At 49.7% G+C, this 27,606-nt stretch overlaps 1 protein-coding gene across 7 annotated transcripts in view; it reads left to right on the top strand.

Moving 5' to 3' along the window:
• Positions 1 to 27,606, top strand: part of Ldlrad4 (low density lipoprotein receptor class A domain containing 4) — a 369,231-nt gene that overhangs the window by 132,379 nt on the left and 209,246 nt on the right. For 5 of the 7 annotated variants that reach the window (XM_048806710.1, XM_048806715.1, XM_048806709.1 and 2 more), the window contains one exon: positions 6,208 to 6,664. In XM_048806710.1, the coding sequence (XP_048662667.1) occupies positions 6,625 to 6,664 (40 nt within the window). In that variant the 5' untranslated portion in view covers positions 6,208 to 6,624. Of the gene's footprint in view, positions 1 to 75; positions 233 to 930; positions 1,081 to 6,207; positions 6,665 to 27,606 lie in introns of those variants that run through there. The other 2 variants (XM_048806713.1, XM_048806712.1) reach the window with 2 other exon arrangements.

The raw sequence follows: 27,606 nt of genomic DNA, 5'->3' as shown, positions 1-27,606 counted from the left end.
GCCTTTTTTTTTTTTTTTTTTTCTGTTAGAAAATCTTGAGGCAGACTGTGTGTCCAACAGGGCAGAAGAACAGGGCATTGTGGAGAGGGTGCTGATTCTCCACCAGGGTGCCCCTGATTCCAGCAAGTGGGAAGCGGATCCTTGGGCCGCTTTCCCCCACTTTCTCCCATCTCACTGAAAGCCCTTTGCCCCTTGGAACTGCACCGAGCCAGCAGTGGGTGGAGATGGCACGGTAGGTCGGGCAGCTCGGATCTCCCATGGGCTCCTTTTCAAGTTCTGCAAGAGTTTGTCAAGGTTTGGAGCCACCTCTTCGTTTCTCGGTGCTTCTTTCTCCCTGGCACTTTCCTGGTGGGTAGAGGAGAGGAGATCGGCAGGCGCAGGCCGGGGCCTGGGCTCTCAGTCCCTGTGGCCTGGAGCCGGCTGGCAGTCTAGCCGTCACCTAGGTGACAGACACTCTGCCTGCCAAACAGTCTGTCCCCAGCGAGAGGAAATAAAATACGAAACTGCAGTGTTGATTCTTGATGCGCTACAGTTCTTGTTTTAATGTTATATGATTTTAAAAAAAGGTGTTTCACTTCTCCTTGGGGCTTTGGCCTCTGGGCCCGGGTGCCCCTCGCACAGGGCTGTTTTGACAGGGTGGCTTTGATGAACTGTGATGTGAATACTGCCAAGTGTTTGCTCCTGAACGATTCCTGGGGGGACTGCATTTCCTATAAGTTTTCACAAACAACTAGTAACACAAACATATCCTACAACTTCTCTGCTCGGGTTTTGGGAGGGTTGGTGTTTTTAGAGAGGTCCCTTCCTGTGGGGGCGTTTTTCTGTGTGATGTGCTCTATTTCCTTAGTAACTGTTGCTCTGTTATGGGAGGGACTTAATGACATTTTTCGAGTGCAATATTGAATTAATTTATTTCCTGGTTGGTCCTGCCCATCTTCCCAGTATAAATGGGACATCTGTGCGTGTGTGTGTGTGGGTGTGTGAGTGAGTGTGAGTGTGTGGAGGGGACAGAGTGATGGCAGGGGCCCTGCTGTGGAGGGAGGGCCCTTGACTGCGTGGCTCAGGCTGCCTTTGACCTGGGTAAGTCACCTCCCTCTCCCTTTTTCTTTTTTTCTTCTTTTCCTGATTTGAGCATCCTCGGGCATTGGGGTCTGAGACTCGGAAGTCGGGGGGACAGTGGTGAGAGGGCGTGGGTCCCACTTCTCCTGCACACTAGCTGCTGGGCTCTCCTATTTAACCTGGCTGGGTAGAGCCTGCTCTCTGCTGTTTGAGGAGATTTACATGGATGGCCTCTAACAGCCCTCCCTGGACAGAGGGGACCTCCAGTGAAATGTGAGCCCATGGGGTCATGGCTCAGTCCCTGTCTCATCTCAACTATCAGGGGGAGCGGGATCAGAGCCACCTGGAGCTGAGGAGCAGCCTCTGACCCTGGGGAGCACCACTTGCTGGCTCAGGGCTTGGGTGGGTTTACCTTGTGCGTTGGCTGAGCCTTGCTCTGTACCTGCTTCTGCCCTTCTGCTGGGCACACTGAGCAGGACATGAGACCTGTCTTCACGAGCACTCCAGGTACCAGGCAGCTGGGTGCCCAGGACCTTGTCCTGGTGGCACTTATGGTCCAAGGGAGAGGTGGTGAGGGTGACCTGGACACCCGTAGGGATCTACACCTTGGAAAGTAGTGGGAAGCCGAACAGACTGCAGGCTGGGGGACCATCAGGGACCCTCTCTTGGGAGGACCTTTTGAGCACTTGAGTGGCAAGTCACAAGCAGGAGGCACATGGAGCAGAGCCGAGGAGACACAGGGACGTCAGCATGCCGGGTCCCACCTTTCCGCCTTTTCCATTTCTAGCACGTGCTCCCAGGATGCCTCGCCTGGCCGTGGTGATGGTCAGTCGGCTCCTGAGCTGTGGAAGCAGATGCACTGTGACAACAGGGCCTGCCACCTCTGCTGATGGGGCCGCCTGGTGGAGCTGTCTCTGGGTCCCCGTCACCCCCACCTCTGCCCAGCCGGTGGGTCTCACTCACTGGACATGCCGGTCTCAGTCCCTCCTGGATGGTTGGGGTTGGGGGTCCCGTCACTGAGAAGCAGTTCCAGGTCCCACACCTCCTGTGGACTGTGTTGGTTGTTTCCATGAGATAACTGATTGTTAAAGAAACGAGGCAGTTTAAATTCTTCAGTGGAACAAAATAAATAAAAGTCCCGTAATAAAACAACCACCACAAACAAAACCTCCCCACAGTGCCATTTTCTCTCTGGAGTTTGGAAAAAGAAAACAAAGTTTGGTATTTTGGAGCACCAAAAGAATTATATAGAAAAGGACAGAGAAAAAACAAGATTTTTAAGGCAAGGGGGGCCTTTGTTTTAATCTGACAGGATAAATTCTGTTTTCTAAAATTAATGACTACAGTGTACTACATTAGTGTACTTAAAAAGTTGGTGTAGGCAGGAGTGGTGGTGCACACATGTAATCCCAGCTACTCGGGAGGCTGAGGCATGAGATTGCAAGCTAGAGGCCAGCCTCAGCAACTTAGCAAGACCCTGTCTCAAAATGAAAAATAAAAAGGGGAGTATAGTAGGGGTAGAGAGCCCCTGGGTTCAATCCCCAGTGCAAAACAAACGAACAAAAAAATTGGTGGGGGACTTGGGGCTGCCCGTGCCTGGATTATTTCACTTAGCATGTGTCCTCCAAATTCCTCTGTATTTAATAAATGACAGAATTTCTTTTTATGTGGCTGGATAATATTGCCTTGAGTATATATTCCACATTTTCTTTACCCATCCATCTATCCATGGATTTTGTACCTTGGCTATTGTGAATAAATCCCCAAATGAACACGAGAGTATAGGTGTCTCGTTAACATATTGATTTAATTTCCTTTGGATACCTACCCAGAAGTGGGACTGCTGGATCCCGCTAGTTTTTTTTTTTTTCTAGTTTGTTGAAGATTTCCTTAGCGGCTGTACTAATGGACCTCCCCACCAACAGTGTATGACAGTTCCCTGTTCTCTGCGTCCTCAGCTGCTGTGCTTTATCCTTTGTTATTGGGGGCGGGGGAAGATATCTCATTGTGGTTTTGATTGGCATTTCCTCGATGATTAGTAACGTTGAACATTTTCACATCTGCTTGGCTGTTTGTAAATCTCACTCTTAGAAAGGTCTGTTCACGCCATTTGCCCACTTCTCGATCCGATTACTTGTGGGTTTTCTTTTCTTTTTTCTATTTAGTTGTTTTAATTCCTTGTGTATCCTGGGTGTCAATCCATCATCACAGGCACAGTTACAGGTATTTTCTCCCAGTCTCTAGGTGGCCTCTCCACTGTTGGTAGATTCCTTTGTTGGACAGACGCCTTCTAGTTTGATAATAATCCTGTTGGTGAACTTTGGCTTTTGTTGACTGTGCTTTTAGGATCATATTTGAAAAATATTTTCCCAGACCAATGTCCTGAAGTGTTTCTCCTGTGTTTTCTTCTATGAGTTTCTTAGTTTTGGGTCTCATATTTAATCACTTGATCCATTTCAAATTTGTTTTGTATATGGCCAGAGACGAGGGTCTAGTTTCGTTTTTCTGCACCTGGTGATCCAGCTGTCCCAGTATTGTTTATGGAAGAGATTGTGCTTTCTCTGATGTGTGTGGTTGGTGCTGTCATTGTGGATCTATAGCCCATGAATTCATGGATTTATTTCTGGGTTCTTTATTCTCTTCTGTTGGTCTATGTGTCTATTTGTATGACACTACCATGCTGTTTGGCTCACTGTAGCTTTGTAGTATGTTTTGAGGTCAGGTACTGAGATGCCTCCATGTTTATCTGTTTGCTTATGATTGTTTTGCAGTTGGATTTGGCATCTTTTTTGATTCCATATGAATTTTAGGATTTTTTTTCTATTTCTGTGAAGATTCATGATGTTTTGATGGGAATCACATTGAATTGATAAATCACATTGGGTAATGCAGATCTTTTGATAATATTAGTTCTTCCGATCCATGAACATGGGATTTTTTTTTTTTTTAGTGTACTCTTCAATATTTTTCATCAGGGCTTTGTAATTTTCATTGTAGAGATCATTCACCTTCTGTTTTTTATTCATCCATATATTATTTTTTTTGTAGCCACTGTGAATAGGAATATTCCTTTTCAGTAAGTTTGTTCTTGGTGTATAAAAATTGTGCTGTTTTTACATGTTGATTTTATATCTTGCAATTGTGCTAAATTTGTTTATCGATTCTAATAGTTTTGAGTAGCATCTTTAGGTTTTTCTATATATAAGAATCATGTTATCTGCAAACAGAGATGATTTGACTTTGTTTCCAATTTGGTCACCCCTTATTTCTTTCTCCTGTCCTACCTCTCTGGAAAAGACTTTCGACATCATGTTGAGTAAGCATAGAGAAGGTGGACATCCTTGTATCATTTCTGATCTTAGAGGGAAAGTTTGCATTCAGTGTGATGTTGTCTGTGGCCCTGTGTATCCTGTATGTGTTGAGGTATGTTCCTTCTATAATTTGTTGACAGTTTTTATCATGCAGGGATGTTGAATTTTATCCAAGGCCTTTTCTGCTTCTATTGAGATTATTATGTGGTTTCTGTCCTTCATTCTGTTGATATGGTGTATTGTGTTTATTGATTGGTGTATGGTGAATCATCCTTGTATCCCTGGGATAAATCCCACTTGATCATGGTGTAAGAGTCACTTGGAGAAACTGCTCAATCCAACTGCTGGGTTTCCTTTCCTGGAGCACTTAGCCAGTGGATATGAACCAAAGATCCCACCTCTTTAAAAAAAATTACAATTTGTTCTTTTTTAGATATTCTTAACTGTAGAGTGTATTTTGACATATTATACGTACTTGGACTGTAAATTATTCTAATTAGGATTCCATTCTTGAGGTTGTACACAATGCGGAGTTTTACTGTGGTGTATTCACATGTGAACATAGAAAAGTTTTGTCCAATGCATTCTACTTACTGTATTTCCTATTCCCATTCCCCCTCCCTTCCCTTTATTCCCCTTTGTCTAATCCACTGAATGTTTATTCTTCCCTCCTTACTTTGTGTGTAAACATCTGCATATCAGAGAGAATGTCCTGCCTTTGGTTGTTTGGGATTGGCTTATTTCATTTAGCAAATGCCATAATTCCATTCTTGTTTATGGCCAAGCAATATTCCATGTGTATATATACCACCTTATCTTTACCCATTCTTCTGTTGAAGGGCACCTAGGTTGGTTCCATAGCTTAGACATTGTATATTGAGCTGCTATAAACATTGATGTGGCTGAATTATTGTAGTATGTGATTTTAAGTCCTTTTGGTATAAACCAAGAAGTGGGATAACTGGGTCAAATGGTGGTTCCATTCCAAGTTTTCTGAAGAATCTTCATACTGCTTTCCAAAGTGGTTGTACCAATTTGCAGCCCATCAGCAATATATGACTAAACCAAAGATCTCACTTCTAAGACCTCAGGAACCAGCTTGGGAAATGAATTTCTTCTTATGGATGCACATGAACTCTGAGTAACTTGGGAAGGACATTTGAGCATTGTGCTCTTCATAGCTGTGGAAGGGTGGAATCTGTAATATTCTGTTGGTAATGGGGAACTCTTCTGTGTTAGTCGGCTTTCTGTCACTGTGACAAAATATCTGAGGAAAAACAACTTAAAGGATTGGCTAATAGTTTTAGAAGTTTTAGTTCCAAGTTGACTGGCTTTATTTCTTCGGTCCTGAGGTGAGGCAGAATATCATGGTGGTGGGAGCATGTGGCAGTGAAGGTGACACTTTACCTTGTGGTAGCCAGGAAGCAAAAAGAGAAAGGAAGGGGCCAGGGTCAAGATATATCCCCTAGTGACCTACTTCCTCCAAGATGGCCCCACTTCCTGTTGTCCCCACCACCTCCCAGTAGTCTGATTATGAATCCATAATCCACTGGTGAGGTCAGAGCCTTCATGGCCCAATCACTTCCCAGGAGCCCCGCCTCTGAACACTGCTGTACTGGGGACCAAGCCCTGAGCACATGAGCCTTCAGGGGACATCCAGATCCAAACCATGACACCCCCCCCCAAGTCCCTTGCTGTCCCTGGGAAGCTCCCCAGTGCCCACAAGAGGGCTGTGGGCGTGGCTCTGGGTGGCTTTTCCTTTGGTCTTCTGTGGGTCTGTTAACCCCAATGGTTTCCCAGGTGCCCTAGAAAGTGACCTCTTTCTTTTTACTTTCAGCAAGGACAGAGGTGAAGCCCAGGGAGCAGCAGATCAGGACAGGCCGGGCTCCCCTGGAGGGCTGAGCCTGTGGACGATGCTGGACACGGCACGGCTGCGCAGGCCTTCGCTTTGAGGTGGGAGGCAGGCCTCTGCGGGACAGCTTCTCCACGCCCGGTCACCATGGCTTCGACACTCTGGCTGGACGGCTGACAGGACCGTGCGCCCCGCACGCCGCTGGACTGCGTGCAGTCTGTGCACCGCCCGCTCGCAGGACGTGGGAGCAGGGCTGGTGGGCATCAGATGCTCCCAAACGCTGGACCAGCGGAGCGATGGACTTGGACAGGCTAAGATGGAAGTGACCTGAGGCCTTGCCGGGCGGTTTCCTTGCGACAGGACAGCTTAAGAGTCAGAACACAGGCTTGTCTGGGGAGCAGTATGCAGGAAGCTGGTTTTCAGGCCACAAATGCTTTCACAGGTGAGAACCCTTCCCACGGAGTCAGCGGCTTCCTGGGGACTTTTACTTGGTAGCTGAGACCTTCACAGCTGCATGAAGGCTGCTTGGGGACCGAGGGTGACGGAATGATAATTTGTTTGCTGTCTCTCACTCAGTAGGTACTTGGACAAAGCATGGACATCTCATGAGTGTGATTGTGTGAATGCATGGCGGTCTTGTAGAGGTCTTCTGTCCCTTTCTCCAAGAAAGTGTGTTACCTGCAGAGTGACGTATAGGGGATGGAGCTAGGAAAACTCTCCCAAGAGAAAAGCTAATTGGTGCTGAGCAGCCCCTCCCCCTGCACCTCCGGTTTCCTGGTTTCCTTCCTCTGGTGTGTTTGTGTGCTCATGACCACCGAGGTGGTGGGGCGACTTGGCAGGGCTCAGCTGCCGTCTGCATCTCTCTCCTGTAAATGAGCTCGGGGAGGAGCTGGACATCACAATTGAATGTTGATTTGCCCCCTGGCTGCCAGTTTGCACATTTTGCAGGGAACCACTGGGTCTGGCTGGTGCCCAGAGCCATGGCCTGAGACACAGAGGCCTTTGAATTTGGATCCTGCCTCTTTGTCTGATTCACTTAACATCCCAGGAAGCCACTTAATCCTTTGGGCCTCTGACTCTGAATTTACACCCTGGGGACTGAGAAGTTAAGGGTGCCTCAAGGAATCCAGGGAGATTTTTTTTTTTCAGCTTGTATTTTTATTTAAAAGAAAAGATGCTAGGGAAAGACTACATTCTCCGGTCATGAGAGTCCTAAAAGATGTTAACTTTTCACATTTTGCAAAGAGTCAGGCCAGGTTGTTGGGGTGCCTGGAGAGAGGGGCTGAGGCTCAGGCGTGGGGACCATGTGGATCTGGATTGGAACCGCTTTTCCCCTGGCTTGATCTCTGCCCTAGCAGGTCCTCCAGTTCCTTCCATTTCCCTCTAATCATTTGTGAGTGGATAGGCAGCCCTCTGGCTACACCGCTCCCAGGAGGGCTGAGCGTCCTCATGAGCGTCCAGCTCAGCTCCCCTGATGTGGAGTCTCGCAGCGTGGAGTCCGGTAGCCTGGCCTGACCCTGCTGCTCCGTGCCCTCACTGTGGGCATGTGGGTCAACTCTAGAGACCTCTCAGCATCCTTTCTGTGGCCTGGGGGCCTCACAGTTGTGGTGGGGACGATGTCCAAGGATGCGTGGCCCAGTGAAAATACGCTCAACAGTACAGAGCAAACCTGAGCCCTCTAGATCCATTTTCAGACGTCCAGGCTAGACTCACTTAGCATGTACCCTTGAGCTGCCTTGGCCTCCTGAGCTGCTGCTGCATGGACCCCCCCCCCCGCCCCCGCAGGTGGAGTGCTGTGCCCTGCGGCACCTCTGTGAAATGGCCAGCTGCACCCCTCAGCCTCTCCGCTCCCAGGAGGTAGCCCAGAGGACGGGCCTCTAGAAGGTGCCTATAAGGAGGCTCTTGAAGGTAGTTCTGAGAAACAGGAAACAAGAAAAGGAAGAGCAGATGGGACGAGAAGAACCTGAGGAAGAGCAGCCCAGGCCCAGGAAGAGCCTCCCGGTGCCCTCACTGCCCTGAAGGTCCAAAGGCTCCGATCTGCCATCTCTTTGCTGGCTCCAGAGGCTCTTGCCATGTGGTCCTCACCCTCTGGAGCCTGGTGCTGGGTCACCGTGGCTCACAGTTGGCCACATGAGGTCCTCACCAGTCCTTGGGGTGCTTTCCGGCCCTCTACCCCACAGGAAAGGAAGCCTAGGCTAATATGAAGCTCTGTTTGAAATAATCAGAATCCTCAAGTTCTGCCTAGAGATAGGACAATGCCTCTCTCTTAGGAAGGCCCGTGTGAGTGACAGCTGTCATTGTAATTATCACTGAGGCCAGACTTGGAACGCCCCCCCAGTCTCTGCTCAGGGCCAACTTCTTGCCACCCCACCGAGCTCACACTTTCTTATTGCTTGGCCCATTAGGTCCTATCTTATCAGACATGGGCCACCTACCAAAACTTAAACTGAGCAAGGAAGATACCATTTATGAGAACTTCTGAGACAGATGTTTTTAGAGTTTTATTCTTTTGAGAAAAGTAGTAAGTGAATAATTAGAGCATTTGAAAATATATGTATTTTCATACAGATACGTGTGAACATACCTGTAAAGGATGTGTAAGTGTAGGTTATGATTTCCAACCTACTTTGATGCCTGTCTGTCAGTTTCGTGGCAAGATTCATGGAGTTGAAATTTGGGACATAGCAGGTGAACTCATATTTTCCCAAGAGCTCCACTTCCCATCGTTGAGTCTCTTCCTAGTGGTGTCCGCCTGCTTGAGTGACAATAACCGCAGCAAAGATCTCAGAGAGCCTGCAGCCTGCTGGGTAGCATGCCTTGGCTGTGTGTCCTTGGTCATTCCTCATGACTCTGAGGCTAGTGTGGCTGGGCTGTGGAGCACACTGGTGTAGCCACAGTTTGGATGTTGACAGTGGCCTTTCCAGCCCAGCCCTGTGGGTGACCTCGTCTGGGCTCCCTGGGGAACTGTACTGCTGCCTGGGCTTTACCCTCAGAGATTGGGATTTAATTAGTCTCAGCATCACCTGGACCTGCTGAATCAGGGCCTTTATCCTAACAAGATCCCAGGTGCTTGGTGCACATTGAATTGGGGAAGCCCTGAGAGCCAGTGGCATTCATCGAGCAGGTTTAAGGAGAAGCCAGGGGTGGGTGGGAGAGTCAGATCTAAAAAGAAAAAGAAAAGGAATGGACTGGTACCATTCCTTCAACAGGGATGTGCAGGTAGGCTCATCTTTCTGGGTGCTTACTATTCTTTATCACAGCCTGGCATGCAAGTGTCCGCAGGACGAGGATTTGAGCTTCCCTGTCTCCTTAGGATAAACCACCAGTGGTAAAATAAAATAAAATAAAGTGCCTGGCCTTTGGAGGTGGGTCCCTATGAGCTGGCTCACTGCTTGAGCTCTTGTGTCCTCTGTTGTTCACGTAGTTTGCACAAGGGACCTGTGGCACAGGGTGACAGGGCTGTTCCTCCCTGCCTGAACAGCAGAGTGAAGCCGAAGTCTCTGAAGACCAGCTGGTTTTCTCATGTTTGTTGATTCCAAATGTTTTGGGGATTGAAGAGATAGTGATTTTGCTTATTTTCTGGGGGTAATGGGAAAGGAATCTTGCCTTAAATGTTCTAACCCCGGTTGAAGCATTTATTGTTGTCTTCAAATCTTGTTTGGGGAATGGCCAAAGTTACTATGTAATTAACCATATCTCCGCTTACAAGAAAGAAATTTGTCACGTGATGGTTTATGTACCGATTCTCTTTGGAGGTAGAGGCTCAGGAGGCTGCAATTTTAAACTTTTGCAGAGTATCTTTTTATGTAGGTGCGTTTTAAACTTGCATGCAGGAGCAGAATGGTCAGGTCTACAGATGGGAACTTCACTAATGCCATGATTGGACTTCCGGTGGAATCAGTTCATCCTAACTTGTAAGCTGCACTGAAATCCATTTCTTTCTGTGTCCCTTTCACAGCGGGTGAGCTCAGAATCAATGCTTTGTCCCATGTGGCTGAGATGGAGCCTCCCTGCCCGGCTTACAGTGCTCCCTGCAAAGCGCCCCTGTAGAGGCTGCCCAAGGACCTTGTGTCTCGCAGACCTTGCTAACATGCCTAACGGTGGAGCGACTGAAAGCTCAAGTGTCCAAGTTCAATTCTTATCCGTCCAGGCCATCTTGCTGCCTGGCTGTGGTGACTGAGGTCTGCGTTATAAAGCAAACTCCTAGTACCCCTGGGCCGTGGAAACGGGACCCCTCTCAGGCTGGCGCAGTCAGGTCTCCCTCTCAAACATCCACAGAGATTTGCCTGAGACTTCATGTGCTTCTCTGGGCCTGGGAAAGCGTCCCGCCTGGGCTGGCATTGCACGTGTTCCTGAGGTCGCTGGTTTGTGATCCTGGCTCCTCTCTGCCTCCACGCTGCCCTTGGATACCACAGAGGTTTGTCATAATTTTCTGAGGCTCTTTAAATCATCTCAATATTGGGGGAGCACAAAACAAAACAGGCAAATGGATCAAATGCCTATAGAATTGATCTGAGTCTTCCCCATGCAAAGGGCAGTCAGATCTGTTAATAAATGAAGGTTCCCCATCACTAAGGGAGGAGAGAGTTGATTTCTTAGTCTTTAGTACCTGAGAGAGCTGTTTTGTGGATTCTGGTGATGAGATTTTCTTAGCCACTAAGGACCAAAGAGGAAGAACTATTGCACTGACTGGTTGGGTGTCTGGGTCCCCAGGGACCTCAAGTGGGTAGATGTGGTCTACTAGAGGTTGGCCAGCCCTCCATGAGTACAGGAGTGGATTGCTCCAGGCTTCTGGTCCTGCCTACCACCCAGTCCTCAGGTTCTGACTCACCACTGTGGTCTTCAAGGTCACGCCTTGGGCTGACTCATGAATGACCCAACCCACATTTTCCAAAGCTGCCTGGACTATAGGAGAGATCAAAAGCCGGTTTGCAATAAAATGGGCAAGGGTGGATTCGTGGCCGAATTAAACCTGTTTCTTTACTATAGAACTTTCCAGAGTATCTCGTATGGGGTTATGTAATGGGAAGGTCTCATGGGCAGCGTTTCCCCAATCACAAGACCTTAAATGCATTTGAAAAGAGCACAGAGCATGGGCTCTCCATAGAGCATGCTCTCGAGGAGCTTCTGTCCCGCGGCCCCGGGCAGCCATCCCCAGCAGACCTGCTCTGAGTGGGCAACGCTTTACAGAGCTCGGGGAGAAGCCTGTGAGGAGATTGTCTTCCTTCCCACTTCCTCTCAAGTCCCACCAACAGCTTTAAGGTGTGGCTTTTATTAGAACTTTCTCCTGTGCCCAAACCTGTGGATTCTTCCTGCTGCCTGACAACGGTCCAGACTCCTCCGCCTGGAGATCAATGCCCACCTGTGGTGTTAATCTCCCTTCCTTCTCTTGCCGTGACCAAAGTTCCAGACCAAGTGGACCCCCATCCATCCCAAAGTAGCCTCTGCGTCTTTCCATCTGCCTCTCCATCTTCAGGATTTATCGGGTTCATGAGTTCCTTTGTACCATGCACGGGAGAAAAATCTTCCCTCTTGCAACTTAGTGGATGCAGACACGGATCAGGGCTTTTTGTGAAATCTTGACTGCTCTTGCTAAACAGAGTTAGGACAGCCCTCAGAGCCTTCTGAGGTGGGTGCTTGGTTTCCAGGCTGCACTGGGTAGACAGGCTGTTTATAGGCCACCTGCCACCGGGGCCTCATGAACCCGGGTTTAATCAATGATGTTGCTTCTGTGTGTAAATAATACATAATTTATGTTATTATTCCAAACGAGCTGCAAACTCCTCTCTGTTTTCTTCCTTGGTAAACTATTCTGCTCTGTTCCCAGGGGTTTCCCGCTGTGCCTAATGTCATCTTCCTATACAAAGGCACCGCAGAGGCCTCCTCTCAGGAGCCTATGCACCCATTTTAAATGATGACCAGAGTTAATTTCCGTGTTCCTTGAAACTCTATTTATTTTAGGGTTACTTAAGTATGTACAACATAAGGATTGTTATAAATGCTTTGTTCTTATAGCGTTAAATAGCTAAGACATTATAATAAATTAAACATAAAAATCGCAAAGTAAGAAACATTCCATTTGGTATTGAATCCGACAGCTGAGTTGGTTTTTCTGGAACCTTCCATCCCCAGCTCTTTCCGGGGGAGACTTAAAGTGAGAATGGTTATGTGCTGTGGACATTTGGGTTTTGTACACAGTCACGGATGGTGTGGGTGCTGGACTTACCATCAGGGTAGGTGTCGCTGTGGTTTAAGGTGAATCTCCTGTCACTGAACATCCAGGGTCCAAACGGCCTACAGGTCTCATGAGGTTCTTGGGAAAATGTCAGCTTTGTCCATCTTACTTCCGACACCTGGACATCACTGTCACCCCCGAAACGGAGCCATTTGGCTCTGAAGAAATCAGGCTCTGCAGAAGCAGGCAGCTGCTTCCCACATGTGGCTTCTGGTATTTTCTCTCTGGCTCCCAGACGCTGGTGGCCTCTGGTATTTTCTCTCTGGCTCCCAGACCCTGCTCATGCTGGTATGCGGATGTTGCCAGAATCCTTCATCTTGGATCCTCTCCTGCCCGTTGTGGCAGGATCAGCCCGGAGACCAGAGGGGACAAGGCCTCGGGAAGCAGCCAGTCCCGGCTAGTCTCTTGCCCTGCAATTCCTGCTCTGATGTCCACAAGCTCGCCGACCTCGCTGAAGTGTGCTTTCAGGACACTATGATAGGTATAAGAGGAGGGTTTGTGTAAGGAATGAGGGAAACCATTGTGAAGTGACAAGACAGAGCCTGGCATACAGCTAGTGCTCAATAAATGTTCTTGCCCTTCTTTCCTCACATCTTCAAGAGGTTGACGACATATAATGGCCTTGGAAAAATCAGGGGTTTCATCCCGTGCCTCTGGAGGACCGAGGGGAGGGCAGTGATCTCTGTCACTGAGAGGCTTGTCTCACGAGTGTACGCTCACTGTGACTGTACCCGTAGCTGGGGTGGCTCCGATGGCCTTGTGTGCTGCCCGTGGGCGTCTCCAGCACATGGCTTCCTCTCTCGCTCACTGTCTTCTCTCTGAAAGGTCTCTGTCTCTGTGCTTGAGTCGTCCCTCCCACCTGTGCCGAGCTGGCCCTGGGACGACGGCTTCTTCTCTAGAATCCCGTGTGGTCCGCACAGATCTCGGGGGCTCAAGTTGGCACCAGGCCTCTGCTTATTTCAGGACACCATGTTTAAATGCAAAATCCCCCAAATGGGGTGCTGATAGAAACAAGAGAACATGGGGGTGGGGGTCGTTGTCCCAGGAAGCATCTTAACCTACTCCAGTGAATAGGCCGACGTGGACGCGTCCCTCTCTCAGCTAACTTGGGGGTTAGTAAAATATTTCTGGAGTGGTGTAAGAAAGACATCGCTTGGTTCAAGATTTGTCAGGGATGATGATAATAAAAGAGTATATCCTCACGGCCATGCCATGATGCCGTAATTGGATCTTTGGTTCTCTGTTGGTACAATTTTGAGACTGTACAGAAGAAAATACGTCAATTCAAGTTTTGGGTGCTGTACTGCATTTCAGAAAATGTCTTCAAGAAGCCAGTGTTGGGGATGGCCTGCTAGCCCCAGGGAGAGGAGAGAGGGGCATGCACACTCACACTGGGAGTCTCTTCCTCCCCAGGCTCCTCAGCCTCTGCCAGCCCTGGGGGAAGACCAGCCTCAGCTATGGGTGTTTGTCTGGCTTCCTAAGAATATCGCACCAAGGTCAGTGCTTCAGAATCTCGCCATCTGTTTCCTGTTATCTAGTCGACCCAGCCCGGAGGAACAGGATCCTGTGCTGGGGACTCACTGGAGAGCCACAACACCCAGCCCGCCCAGACGGTGTGTGGCAGCGAGGGGCCCCGCTCAGCGCTCCTTCTTCTCAGGAGCAGGACGGAAGCCATTCCAGCATTATCATCAAAACTTAGTTTTTTTTTTTTTTTTTTGGTAATAAACTTTCAGAGAACTCAGAGTGTTTCCCATGCCCTTTTGGAATGAGGCCGCCATTGATCTCGGCTTCGACCATTTCACAGAGCTGCTGTCTGCTCTGCCAAGTGCCATCTTGGAACGGCCCTGGAGGTGAGGGCATCGTCCCAGGCTTGTGGGTCAGAATAACACAAGTCCAGAGAGGCCCTACTCTGGGCCCAGGTGACTCGCTGGTGGCAGCAGGGTCAGGATCCCAATGCAGTACAGTCTCTGATGGAGCACGGGTCTTGGCGTCTCCCACTGAGATGTGGGGTCAGGGAGAACAGCCATGGGCCATTTCCTTCCAGAATCTAGGTCGGCGCATGAGGGTTGCAGGAAGTAGAAGCCCCAAACTGAACTTGAAGCTTTTGTCTGGTAGTGTTGTCCCCTGTATTCTAACCCGGAAAGCAGACTTTGCACATCTGTCTCAGGCATTTTCCTCCTCCTGGTTTTAGAACACTGAGGCGTGGCAGCAACAAGGGGCACGCTGGTGTGAGCGTGCTCAGTGCCACAGAACTGGACGCCAGAGCTGGTTAACATGGTGCAATTTATGCCCGGTATATTTTGCGACAATAAAAACAATTTTGCAAAAGAGAGAAGTGGACTAACCACTGACTTCAGAATGCTCAGATTGGGCCGTAGTCTTGGTGGACTTCTTAAGGGACAGCAAGGTGGTGGGTGGAGGGAAGTCTCATTGTGCTGGGGAAGAGCAGAGCTGGGCCCTCGAGGCTGTTGGGAAGGCGGTGGGTGCCCCTCCACCAACAGCTTGACATGCTCGACTGGCACTCCGCTGTGTTGCTTGGTTGCTTGCGTTGAGGAGAGAGGCCCCGTGTGTGTGGGCTGCTGTCAGCCGGTGCAGCCCCTGCACTTCTGGTCTGGACATGTGTCCCACTTGGCAAGGCCAAAGCCCATGACCTTCCTGCCCTCCCCAGAGGCCACTGATCACTCATCTGCTATTCCTGGGGACTCACTTCCCTATAGAACATTGGTCAGTGTTGCTTCCGGCCTCAAATATGCTTGTGAAAAGAGATGGTAAATGTAGTTTCCCCTGCTCTTGGTGTTTGTGAAGGCAAGTCTGGGGCCCTCTTGCTGTGTTGGTGAGTGGCACAGACTGGCATCCCGGGTGACTCTTAGCCAGCATGGCCCAGAATTTGGTTGTCTCTCAGGAGCGGGTAGCAGTGGAGGTGGGGATGCTGGGGATGTGCGTGGAAGCAAGGAAGCCCCGGAAGTCCCTTCATGGGAAGCATAGGAGTGGGGCGGGGGCCGCACGGTTCTGGGGTCTCCTCTGGTCATTGTGGGTTCTGTTGTGATTTGGCAGATGCATTGCCTCCCTGGCTGTCCTGTGTGGCCTGTCGAGAAAGAGGAGACTGGCATAGAGAAGGTGCCCACGTAGCTGTGAGAGAGACTGCTGTGACCTCCCCAAGAGTGTCCAGCCTGATGGGGGCAGCAGCTGACATTCCAGAAACATCACAGTCAAAGGACAGCTGTTGTTAAACAAACAAAAAAAATCCCCAAACCCGAGTTGGTACAGGACTTTTCTTGCTGGCTCAGCAGACCCCATTTCCTATACCTGGTACATCTCTTGTGTAACGTCGGCGGAGTTCTTTCTTGTCCCTAAACGTGGTTCTAGCTGGACCCACCTCTGCCCCACCAACTGGCTAGCTGGTGCCCTGGATCTGTGGCTGAGGCCCCCTGAACTGCTCTCTGGCCTTGGACTCTTTGGCCCAGCTTCCTTGCGTGTGTGTTGAGGGCAGCTGTCCTGCATCGGCCTGGCCTTGGGGGCTCCCCGGTGTGGGGTTTAGCAGTTGGTAGTGTGCAGGAGGGATCCTGCAGCAGACTTCTGGGAGCAGAGCCCCGCCTCACACCCTTCTGGCCACTTGGTGCACACTGAGACCTCTGGGTGCCTCCTGTCCTGTCCACCCTGAGCCTCCAACCCCAGGGGACTGCTAGCCCTCAAAAGTGTGCCATGGCTGAGCTGTTCCTAAAGAGGGGAAGACCAGCCCCCCTGGGTGTGTGAACCTGCATTATCACTAGCACTAGACCCAGGCCAGGCCAGCTCCCTGCAGGGTAGGGGAAGACTTTTAAAATGTACACTTGACATTTCAAATACGTCACTTTACAGATTCAAGAGGAGAGCAACACTTAAGTTCTCTATGGCAAGTCCTCAGATGGGACGACCTTCTGCCCCTTCCTTCCGATCTAGAAGTCTGTGCCATCTCTGCCTCTGCAGAAGGAACTCGGTCACGAGTCCTCCCTGTGGCCCTAGCTTCCTCCCTTCTGGGTTACCATACTTCCTCCTCACATGTCCTGCTGCGGGATCCAGCCCCTTCCTCATGGAGCAGCCGAGGGTGCATGAACCCCCTGGTCACGGGTCCGTCTGCGTGTGGGTCAAGGTGGGTGGGCTCCAGGGAGCTCTGCCCTTTGGGGTCTCTTAGCCAGTGTGATCCAAAGCTGTGTCCTGTGTTCTCCTGACTCTCCTGTTCTCCCTGGGGTCCCTCATGGATACTCACGTACTCACTCGCCCCTGGGGGACCCACGTATTTGGTTTCTTGGAGGCTCTGAAGCCTGTCCAGGTTCCCTGGCCCAAGGTTCTGCTGCTGCCCATTATCATGGCCTCCTCTCATCCCTTCTGGCTTCCTGCCCAGGCCCAGAGCCCACCAGCACGTAAGGGTTGGAGCCTGTCACTGTGCCTTCCTGAGCAGGGGCCATGTGCTCCAGGTGTACAGAGGCTGCAGGAGTGTCACAGGTAAACTTGGCTCCTTTAACCTGGGCCACAAAGTGGCTTTGTCTTTAGCCTCTCTGCATGGAAGCAGCTGGGATGTATTCTTTTGGATGATAATGGAAGCCAAGGGAGGGGTGTATTTATCCAAAGATGGTGCACAGCCTGACCAGGAGGCTTGGACAGTGCTGTATGGACTGTGTGTTGAAGGACAGGGTGGACACGTGCTCCGAGGCTGAAGTCTGGAGACCTTTCCCAGCAGACAGGCAGACAGGGGTGGAAGGGGACCCGGGGACTGGCATGGGTGCCCAAGCCCTAAAGTCAGGTGTGCCGTCATGGCCCCCCAACCCTGCTGGCTGCCTCCTGGAGGGTCTCTGTTACCTCAGCTGAAGTCTGACTTCTCTGACTTCACTGACTCGAGCTGTGGGCTTTCCTAATTCTGCTGGGGTTTGGAGCAGATAAGGAGTGTGTACGCTTGGGACAGTAGATGGCCCATTCTGGGAGGCTGGGTGGTGTAACGCAGTTCTGGTCCCAAAGAGCCAGGTCTGGAGAGGCTGGGGCTAGGTCAGCTGTGCTGCCACCCCCAACCCTCCGTGCTGTAGCTGGACGTCAGAGGGGCCACTCTGTGGGCAACCATATTTAAAGAGAAGACACTGTGGTAATTGTCACTAGTGGGAATTCAGGAACATGGCCGTGGTGTGGAGTGTGGTAGTGTGGGCGGCTAGCCTTTCCTCAAGTGCTTCTTGTCTAGCTGTCAGACTGGTCCTGTTGATTCTCATAAGACTACAACATGAAGCCATTGACAGGTGTGCCCACCCCTGGGCTGGGGCCTGGGCTCTGGGCCCCTGCTAAGTGGCCTCGCTCCAAGAAATGGGCCTTGATATCCAAATCAGCTTTAAAGTGCTCTATACATTTTGCTCCAGAGAGAGAGAGAGAGAGAGAGAGGACAGGTGTGCTTAAGTGCATGTGGCCTCTGATTTTGGACTGCCTGAGTTCACACCCCGGCTCTGCCCTATCAGCCTGAGTGGCGTGGAGTGAACAACTTCATCTCCCTGGACCCTGCTTTTATCTATAACAGGGTAAAAATGATAATAGAGTTTAGAAGGTTGTTGGGGGAAAAATACACAAATTCATGCATTGACAAGCACCTGCTGTTGCTCCACAGATGCTGCTGCTCGCAGCAGGACTACGGCCCCATGCTGTTTGTAGCCATCGACTCACCTCAGGACACAGTTGGCCCTAGGGGCACATTTGCTGCCTCTGAAGACCGCAGTCCACCCCCGCAGGTCCATAGGAGGCATCCCCTTCGCTGATGGCCTCTGAGGCTGTTTCCAAGAGGACTTTCTTAAAGGTTTTCAGTGATGATGGTCTAAGTGGAGTTCACGATCATATGCTCTTTGGCTCATTCGTCAATGTTCTACAACAGCAAACAAGCCTCTCGTTCTTGTGTGCGCCTCCTAAGTGGACCCTGATGGTCCCGCTGATGTGTGGTTCTGCAGGTATCAATCAAGCTTGCGGCTCGGGAGGCTGAGGCAGGAGGATCTCAAGTTCAAAGCCAGTCTCAGCAAAATAAAAGCAAGGTGCTAAGCAACTCAGTAGACCCTGTCTCTAAATAAAATACAGAACAGGGCTGGGGATGTGGCTCAGTGGTCAGGTGCCCTTGAGTTCAATCTCTGGTATCCCCCTCCAAAAAGATTGACCTTACCCACAGCTAGTATCTTTATTACATACTATGTCATTTAGATCCAGTTTCTTTTTTGCTATACTGTGTAACAAAGCAGAAGTTGTTACACAGTGTAGCATACATGGTAGTAAACAGTTTGGATTTTTGTATCCTTCCTGCTCTTCTTCACCTGTGATGATTTTGCTTGGTGTGAAGAAAGAAAATTCTAGCCCATCTGCACTGATGTTCTTTACTGACTTTTCTTTTTGTTATTGGATTGAACTCAGGGGCACTTAACCATGTAGCCTCATCCCTAGCTCGTTTTATTTTTTATTTTGAGACAAGGTCTCAATAAGTTGCTGAGGCTGGCCTTGAACTTGTGATCCTCCTGCCTCAGGCTCCCAAGCTGCTGGGATCACAGGCCTGCACCATGGCGCCTAGCTGACTTTTGTTGATATTTTATGCAAGGCACTAAGCTAAGTGCAGGGAAATGACTCTCCAAACATTTCACTTAAAGGCAAGATATAATTTACTTGGATGGAAGGCTTCTTCAGGGCCATGTCCTTGTCATACATGTTTGCATAATTTTTATTTTAGCATAAGGGAAAACAGGGAAGCGTGTGAGATGTGATTTTATTTCTGCCTATGAAATGTGCCGCAGAGTTGCTTTTTAATCCTTCATGTGTCCCTTTAAGATCCTGGAGGCCTGAAGGGATTTCTGTTTCTAGTAGGAAGTCGGCTTGGGTCAGAGTCCAGGGGTGAAGGTCCTGGGGTGGAGCCTCCACCTGAGCCTCTGTATAGCTAGCCCCGTTCACAGGTAAGCGGGCAAGACTCTGGGAAGGTAACCAGAAAGAGACACCCCAGGATGGGGACAGACTTGATGGCCGCAGCCCATGGCTGGAAAGGAAACAGGCTCACCCAGCTCTAGCTGCACATGTGTGTTCTGTGAGCCCGCCAGGATGGGGAGCTGGTGTGGCTGACCGTGTCCCTGTGCTCGCTCCTCCTCTGGAAGCACGTGGACCAGGAGAAAGCCTTATATCACGTAAGGATGAAGGAGGAGTGGACGCGGTTTATTTATGGGTCCCTAGGTCCACTCCGAGACTCGTTTCTTTGACAACCGTTTATTGAATACTTGCTGTATACCAGGCGTGGTGGTGGTTTTGGGGACGCAGGGATGAATAAGGGACAGCTTATGTCTGTGTCCATGAAATTTACACGGGGGCCGGGGAGGTGGATGATAAAGATGTAAACCTAGAGATCATGCCATTTCACACAGCAGTGGAGCCTCATCGAAGACAGAGGAGGGGCCAGAGAGGAGGGAGGGCTGAGTGCCAGGTGGGCGGGACCACGGGCGGAGAGCTTGGGGTTGAACAGGGCCGGGGTTTGAGGAGTGGCAGGACATCAGCCCAAGTGGTCATGTGCTCAGCAGTGGGCTGGGCAGGGGGCAGTGCTCTGCTTTTGTCCTTTCCAAAGGGAGGGAGAATCTTGGTAATAGCTATAAATGTGAGCTACTCCTGTTTGCTCTATATTTAGCATATTTACATTATGTCTTTTTTTTTTGAATGGTTGCTTTTCAAAACTTTGACCATTTCCCAAACACTGAGTCCACCAGAAGGGCTCCTCTATTCAAGGTCACTTCGATTTCTATATTTTCTGGCACTTGGCAATCACATGGTACCCACGTGTTGGTCTCCACGTGAGAGGAACAGCTGTGAGTGGCTGAGCAAGTTATCACTGTCACTGAGAACTGTGAGACACAGGGGCCTCTAAGGGGCTCCCTGCTGTCTTCCCACTGGCTCCCCATGATGGGCCCCCCAGGCCTGGGGGAGCCTGCGTTTCTCCTCAGCCATTGAGGGATGTGGGGGAGATGAAGACATCTGCTCAGTCGTTGACGTGCAGGCTGCAGTTATGTGGGGCCAGACACCTGGAGCCTGGATCTGCTTTCAGGCCTGGGTCTCCTCACCTGCACCAACCTGGGTCTCCTAACCTGGACCAACCTGGGTCTCCACACCTGCACCAACCTGTTCCCCAGGATGCATGGCTTGTGCAGGTGTTCCCGAGTCTGTTGGTCACCCTGATGTGCTGTGTCTCTTCCACTTGAGGACATCTGAGCCCCTTCACATTTTCTTTCCTTTTCCAACCTTCTCTCCAAGCTCCTGGCCCTGGGGTCCTGGTGGCTTATACCTTCCTGAACTTCTTGCGCTGAAGTCAGCTACAGCCTCTGGCCCCTTCTGCACCACCCAAGGTCCCCTGAGTTCCTGCTTCTGTACAAACATCCCGTGTGCAGAAACCTTCTGCTCAGCGTGAGTCGTTGCCTGGTAGCTAAATCCTGAATGACAGGATTTTATCTCTCGTAACATGAATAATTTGTATAATCTAGATATGTTACGAAAACACATTTTTTGGCACTGCAGGATTTTTTTTTCATTAAAAAGAGATCTATGAAAAATGTAAAAGTCTAGATTTTTAGGTGAAAAACATTGCCACTTTTGGGATGCTAAATCTGAATCTATTCCTGTGACAAGAAGTCACAGAAGTTTCCAGTTATGGAGCTGTTCATAATACTTTGCATGTTCCTCAGCAAAGAGGTAGAAAGGAAGTAGGACCCCCATTCCCAGCAAGTGCAAGGAACTGGGCTCTGCCTACAACCCCAGTGACAGGCAGCTGCAACTGCATCTCCAAATTCACAACCATGACATGTCTCTCTGTGAATTTGGATCTCTTTTGTTTCCTTCATCATCATTATTTTGTCCTTTTGTGTATTAAAAATACTTTGCAGACAGTTTTTAGACAGTAATCAGAGGTGTAAATCGAGCACACAAGATGCCAAATGTTTGTGATGATCTGGGGACTCTTTCTTACCTTGGATTCTAACTCAGCCAACCCAGAGATTCTTGGCGAATGGATAAATGTGAATGAGGACGGAAACCTCTAATCATAGTGTCTTGGGCTTTTATCAGAATTTGGAAGAAGCGAGGAAATGCATGCTTATCTGATTTACAGATGACAGGAGGTTAGAGGGATTGCTCACTCATTGGCTTGCGCAATGCACTGAGAAAGATAGCAGCATTCACGTCCCCAGACGGCACGTGGCTGAAGGAGAATGGCACGTCCTATGATGAAATTAAAATGATGTTTGAAAGAGTATTTCCTGCCTTCGAGAAATTCTTATAGTGTATTTTTAAGCTAAAAAAAGTGGGTCATGGAATAATATGAAGATGATTCATATTCAAAGAACAGTCTGTATAGATGGATAGAATAATATTAGAGGTGGATTTTGCTTTCTTGTATTTGCTTATCTGTATCTTCCACATTTTCTTTTTTAAAGTAAAAATGAAAATGTTTTATAAAAATAATGGATCTATAGTAACTGTTCTTTTGAGGTTAAAAAAAGAATCAGTGGCTGTGCCGGTTCTGGCCTGGCGTGTCGGGACCAAGACTGCTTACTGCTTGTGAGGTCGCATGCTCTGCTTTGGCCTTGGAATGGAGAAAGGTGCGTGCTGGCAGTCTTTCCTGATGTGGCGGGGTGGCCTTGGGGCAGTTCCTTCGTCTCTCTGGGCCTCAGTTTCTCTTTGAAATCAGGGATTCAGGTGACCTCCGAGACCGCCTTCTGAACTGTGTGACATGATGTCTTTGTGTCCCTGGGCTGTGACCTTCTTTACTTGTGTTTCAGCAGCTGCCGTCTTAGTGCCTTGCAGAACCTTCATGGGACCAGGCGTCTTGACAGGACTTTGGGTGTAAAGGAGAGAATTCAGCCTGATACGTTTTATCTTTAACAAGGGGGACATGGAGAGACAGTGACCCTAGAGTAGGTTTTTTTCCTGAGTAGCTGAGGATGACTTTGTGTGGCCAGAGGCAGGAGGAGGATGTTCCGGTGAAGCCAAGCAAGGGCATCTAGACACGCTGTGTCCAGGTGATGGAGATGTCTGGGTCAGAGGAGCTGGCCAGGGGCCGAGGGACGTGGAGGTGAAGAGCCCCACCCATGGCTGCTGTGTCCTGGGAAATGACTGCTACCTCTCCTAAGTGTATTTTTAAAAGGGGCCAATTATTTAAAACACTGCTATTTCTAGTGTCCTATAGGGTTGAAGGGTGTGCTGAGGACAGGGGTCCTTCCAGAACATCTTTGGTATGTACTTTAACACCCTGAACTTGACCCCGCAGGTCAGGGTGTGTGCTGCCTTGAAGGCTGCTCTCCTTGTCACATCCTTCTGCATACCCAGTGCTCCTGCTGCTTCCCAAGGCAGGTGTCCAGGTGTGTGCAGGATGCCGTGGACAGGGTAGTGTGTAGCCACACCCAGCCTGTAGCCCGATGACACTGTGACCTGTGCTTCCACGGCAGGCTGAGATCACATGAGCGTACTTGGTGACCCTCCCCATTAACACAGCTGAGTTCCTTCTGGGTGCTTCCTGTGTGCCTGGCACAGATGCGGCTGCGTGGAGCCGGGGAGCACACTCAGTTTACAGAAAGGGAAAACTCCTAACTCTTTTCATAGGAACTGATGCCAAGGAAGATTTTCCCCAAGCATTTTCGTTGTGATTTTAAATTTGTGTTAAGATTTTTTTTAAAGTAATTGTAAAGATTCAGGACTTATGTTAGTGTCCATTTCTTTGTCTAGGATACTTCCAAAATCCATGCAAAGAATTGAAATCACACGTCTAGCATGTGAGCTATAAAGTAATAAAAGAAAACTTCATGTGATAGTAACCTTGTGAAGAGTTACTGATAGAAAAGTAGATGTGACCCAGCGACCTCCATGATTTTCTTTGACAAGGATGTACCACCTGTCCCTGGTACCTGGAAACCTCTGAGAAACTCATGGATGTCCTAACCAGGGTTGCAAATTTGTTTTTGATGAACAGGTTTAATAGTGATGAACAAATGCAGTGTTATTGGCTACCACTTAATTATTTATATGCCTTGAGTTGGTGCTGTGCTCAGCACTTTGTAGAAAGTCTTTCTTTGTTTCTTTCTTTATTTTTGTACCAAGGATTGAACCCCGTAGTGCTCAACAACTGAGCTACATCCCCAGCTCTTTATATATTATTTATACACAGTGTCTTGCTAAGTTGCTTAGAGCCTCACTAAGTTACTGAGGCTGGCTTTGAACTTGAGATCCTCCTGCCTCAGCCTCCAGAGCGGCTGGGATTATAGGCGTGCGCCACTACTCCCAGCCATTGAAGCATCTTTTTAAAAGTTAAAAAAAAATTAAGTCTCTTATTTAGTCTTCACAGCACCTTTAGGAAAAAGGTATAAATCCATTTGATAATGCAAAAACCTAGGACTTAGAGACAGTTGTTTGACGGCAGAGTTGGAATTTGTACCCAGGTATTCGGACACCAAACCTGTGCCGTTAACTAGACCGTGAGATCTCCTGGAATACCATGTTCACAAGGGAGGATGTAAACTGGCAAGTTCACTGCCGTGTCTTTAAATATAACACTGGGCACGATGATTTGATCTCAGCCACAGCCGTTTTCTATATTCCACGTCAGAGAAGTGGGCGGGAAAGTCACTCGGAGCGAGAGAACCCATGTGCGGACCCACGAGCATTTTCACGATTGAAGCGTTTTCCCTGCTGACAAGTTCTAGAGCACACAGCCCTGGCCTGCGGTGACCCGGGAGAGTGAGGAGGAGCTGTGGAGGGAGCAGCCCCAGGGCCCCGGCCCCTTTCCTGCCTCTGCCCTCCACACACACACACACACACACACACACACACACACGGCCCTTCACTGTGGGAGACGGTTCCTCCCTAGGTCTGCCTTGGACTGAGCAAAGAGTTCCTGGTGGTCTTGCTGTGTGACTTTTGAAGCATCAATTTCGTATTTCTTTGTGGTGGGTCAAGTCACCTTTCACCTGTGGATGTCAGTGTGTGGCCTAACAGAGCCACCTCCCCACACCAGCCTTGGCTGGGCCTTTGTGTGGGACATCCCAGCTGCTCGCTTGGTGGATGACACCTGGTGGGCCACCCCCGGGCTTTGGCACCTTCCAGCTCCAGGCCTGGGTCTGGACGGGGAAGGGTGCTGAGGGACACAGGGCTGGATTTTGCAAGTCCTTTGGGTTTCTGGCAATGACAGTGACCTGCAGAGGAGAGGAGGAGGATCTGTGTTTATTAAGAAGTGACATGATGACGATGGTGTGTGCGGTGTCATGCAGAACCTCTGGGTGACGGTTCAGGGGGACAGGTCCTCTGCGCCCCGTCGCTGGCATGGCATGCATGATGGCTTTGCTTCATGGGGAAGTGTTTCCCTGTCCTGCTGGACCCGCCTGCTCTGAAATTCCCGGACATGCTTCATCTTTCTCCTGCCTCTGAAGGGGCAGACGGGAGTGGGGCGGGCCGGGCCCTGGGAACCCTGACAAGGTGGACCCAGGCGAGCTGAGGTCCTCCTGCCACACCCAGCAGCACCTTGTGGCTCCTCACTGTGGGGCTTCCCTGTACTGGTCCTCACCTGCTCTGTGTGAGAGGAGGGAGTGGCCAGGGGCCCCCACAGGCCTATGGGACACAGTGTGTATCCTTGGAGGCCGTCTGTCCGTGAGCAGAAATAGGACAGCCAGGGTGTGGCGGTCTGGTGGTGTGACAGGGGAAGGTGGATTTGAGTCCTTGACTTTTGGAGACCAGATGCTGATTCAGCAATAAAATAAAATGACTGTTTATGAAGGCCATTGGAGGCCAGGCCTGGTGGCCTCTGCTTCTTCATCTGTCCCCGTAAATCAGATGAGATCGGGCACGTTCAGGGTGGTATGGCTGTAGACTGTCCCCGTAAATCAGCAGAGTCTGATGCTATGCAAGAACACAATAATCAAGGCACCTGGTGACCAGGTGGTGGGGACCCCAAGATTCTTCTGATTTGTTTTCCTTTGCGGAGTGTTCTGGGTGACATGAGGTTACATATGGAAGAGTGCCGGCTGTCCTCACCTTGTCTGGTCTGTGGGAACATTACCAGGCCTTCTTGCTGGAGGCCACTTGCTCAACCGAGAAAGGCCACCGGAATCGATGCCTCAGGTTCTCTGATTCACTTGCTATTAGAGGCAGATAAGCAATCCAGCTGGAAGGAGAATGTGGCTTCCACTTCACCATAATAGTGGGTAAATTGGGGGCAGTGTGATACCTTGAATGAACTTTGGGCAATGATGTGAATCACCTGTAGTGCAGGGACCCTGCGTTCTCAGTGCCCGATGTGAAGATGAGCGAGGCACGCTGTCACCCCTCAAGTCACTTCCATGTGTTAACCACCATTTCTACTTCAAACCCAGAGTGCCAGGGCACTGACACCGTGCGGGAGCTAGACCATGCAAGGTTTTCACCTTTGGTGGAGAGGCCATTCGGAGCTCCAAGACCCTCTTCTGAGCTGAGTGGGAGGAACGCACCTGGCTCTCCAGGAGGGATGACCCGTGAGTTGATGGGGCAGTGGCCGCCTCTCTGTGCCTCATGGAGCTGATTTTTCCACTCCCTGCCATGGCTTCCAGTCATATATCTGTGTGCTTCTTACTAATGTCTGTCTCCACGAGTTTCTAAGGGCAGAGACGAGTCCCCCTGTACTGATGGTACCCCAAGAGCGCCAGCACCTCCCATGAAATGGGGCTCCAGAAATATTGACCAAATAAGTGAATGAGTGGACTTCTTTGGGGGTAATTGGGCAGTGCCTTTAAAAACATGAAGGCATGAAACGTGATTCTGGGAAAGTATTTTTTTTAAGTATTTCTTTTAGTTGTAGATGGACACAATACCTTTATTTATTTATTATGTGGTGCTGAAGATTGAACCCAGTGCCCCACATGTGCTAGGCAGATGCTATACCACTGAGCCCCAGCCCCAGCCCCGATTTCTGCATCTTCAAAGCTGGAGTAGGACTCATTATTGTTCAGCTCTTACTTGTGTTTTCTATTTCTTGTTGGTACATAGAATATCATCTTATATCATCTTAAATTCAACTAAATATGGCATGTTCAGAGAACAGAGTTGGTGAGGTGTGACCCCATGGGAAAATGGTCAGGGGAAGGCACCTGACTTGCGGCAGTGTCTGCCTGGTCATGGGAATGCCTGTTCCTCTTTCCCCCTTAGACGGCTGCTCCCTCTTTCCTTTTTCTTTCTCTTCTGTTCTTCCTTCCTTCCTTCTTCAGTTTTTAAAAGGTTGGAAGTTGGTCTTGGTTTTGTACCTAATGTTCTGTGAATACGAATTCCTTTTTTTAAGCAGAAGGTAGCTTCTCATGCCCAGATGGAGTGGTTGTTGGATTTGTGGGCAGAGGGAGCTCCGAGGTGTGGGGTTCACAGCCCCCCAGCCCCCATGCCTGTGATGAGCTGGGTTTCACCTGCCTGTCGCGACCCCTCGCCGGCAAGGGAAAACACGACACAGGATTCTTCTTTCAGCAGTTTATTCAGGCCTTGAGTCATGTATCATCTTCTAGCGCCCGCCGCTCGACACGCCCAAGCACAGCTTAATAAAGCCCCCCGCATCCCAATCCTAAGCCGCCACGTGGATCTCTCTCATAGGGTGGTAAGCGCCAACTCTCCATAAAAGGAGTTGTTTATCACAGGCCACAGTGGAAGCCGGCGCCATCTTCTAATGGCGGCCACGGTCTAATTAGAACGGCTCACCACAGTTCCCCCTTCTGTTTTATAAAACAATGCAGTCGAAAGTAGAGGTCCTATCCCACTGTGCAGAAGTGGCTGCAATGTATGGTTCAGTCCTAAGGAGGGCCCTTCCCTAGACCTGGTCCCATATCAGCCGACGCCTTTTTTCGTAGGGCGGGGCGTGGACGTCAAACCCGCATGCAATAGGACATGCTTTCCTTGAGGTCCGTTGAGGGATCACTCAAGTGCAGTGCCTTGCCTCGCATCCTGCATCGTGACGACGGCGAGAAGTAGGATAACACAGGTAGCCTGGTAATAATGACAAAATTTAAGTTGGCAACACAATCCCTAAACCCCAAAGGAAGGTAAAAGGTCTATAGCCGAGAAGAAAGACCAGTCCTGAAACCCATCTGCGTGCAATGGTAACAAGACCTGCAGAGTGCAAGGGCTATTCAGCACTG

This window comes from Marmota marmota, unplaced genomic scaffold, assembly GCF_001458135.2.
Source record: "Marmota marmota marmota unplaced genomic scaffold, marMar, whole genome shotgun sequence".
Classification (NCBI taxonomy): Eukaryota; Metazoa; Chordata; class Mammalia; order Rodentia; family Sciuridae; genus Marmota; species Marmota marmota.
The sequence above is the reverse complement of the archived record's forward strand: the minus strand, read 5'-3'. Positions and strand labels throughout refer to the sequence as shown.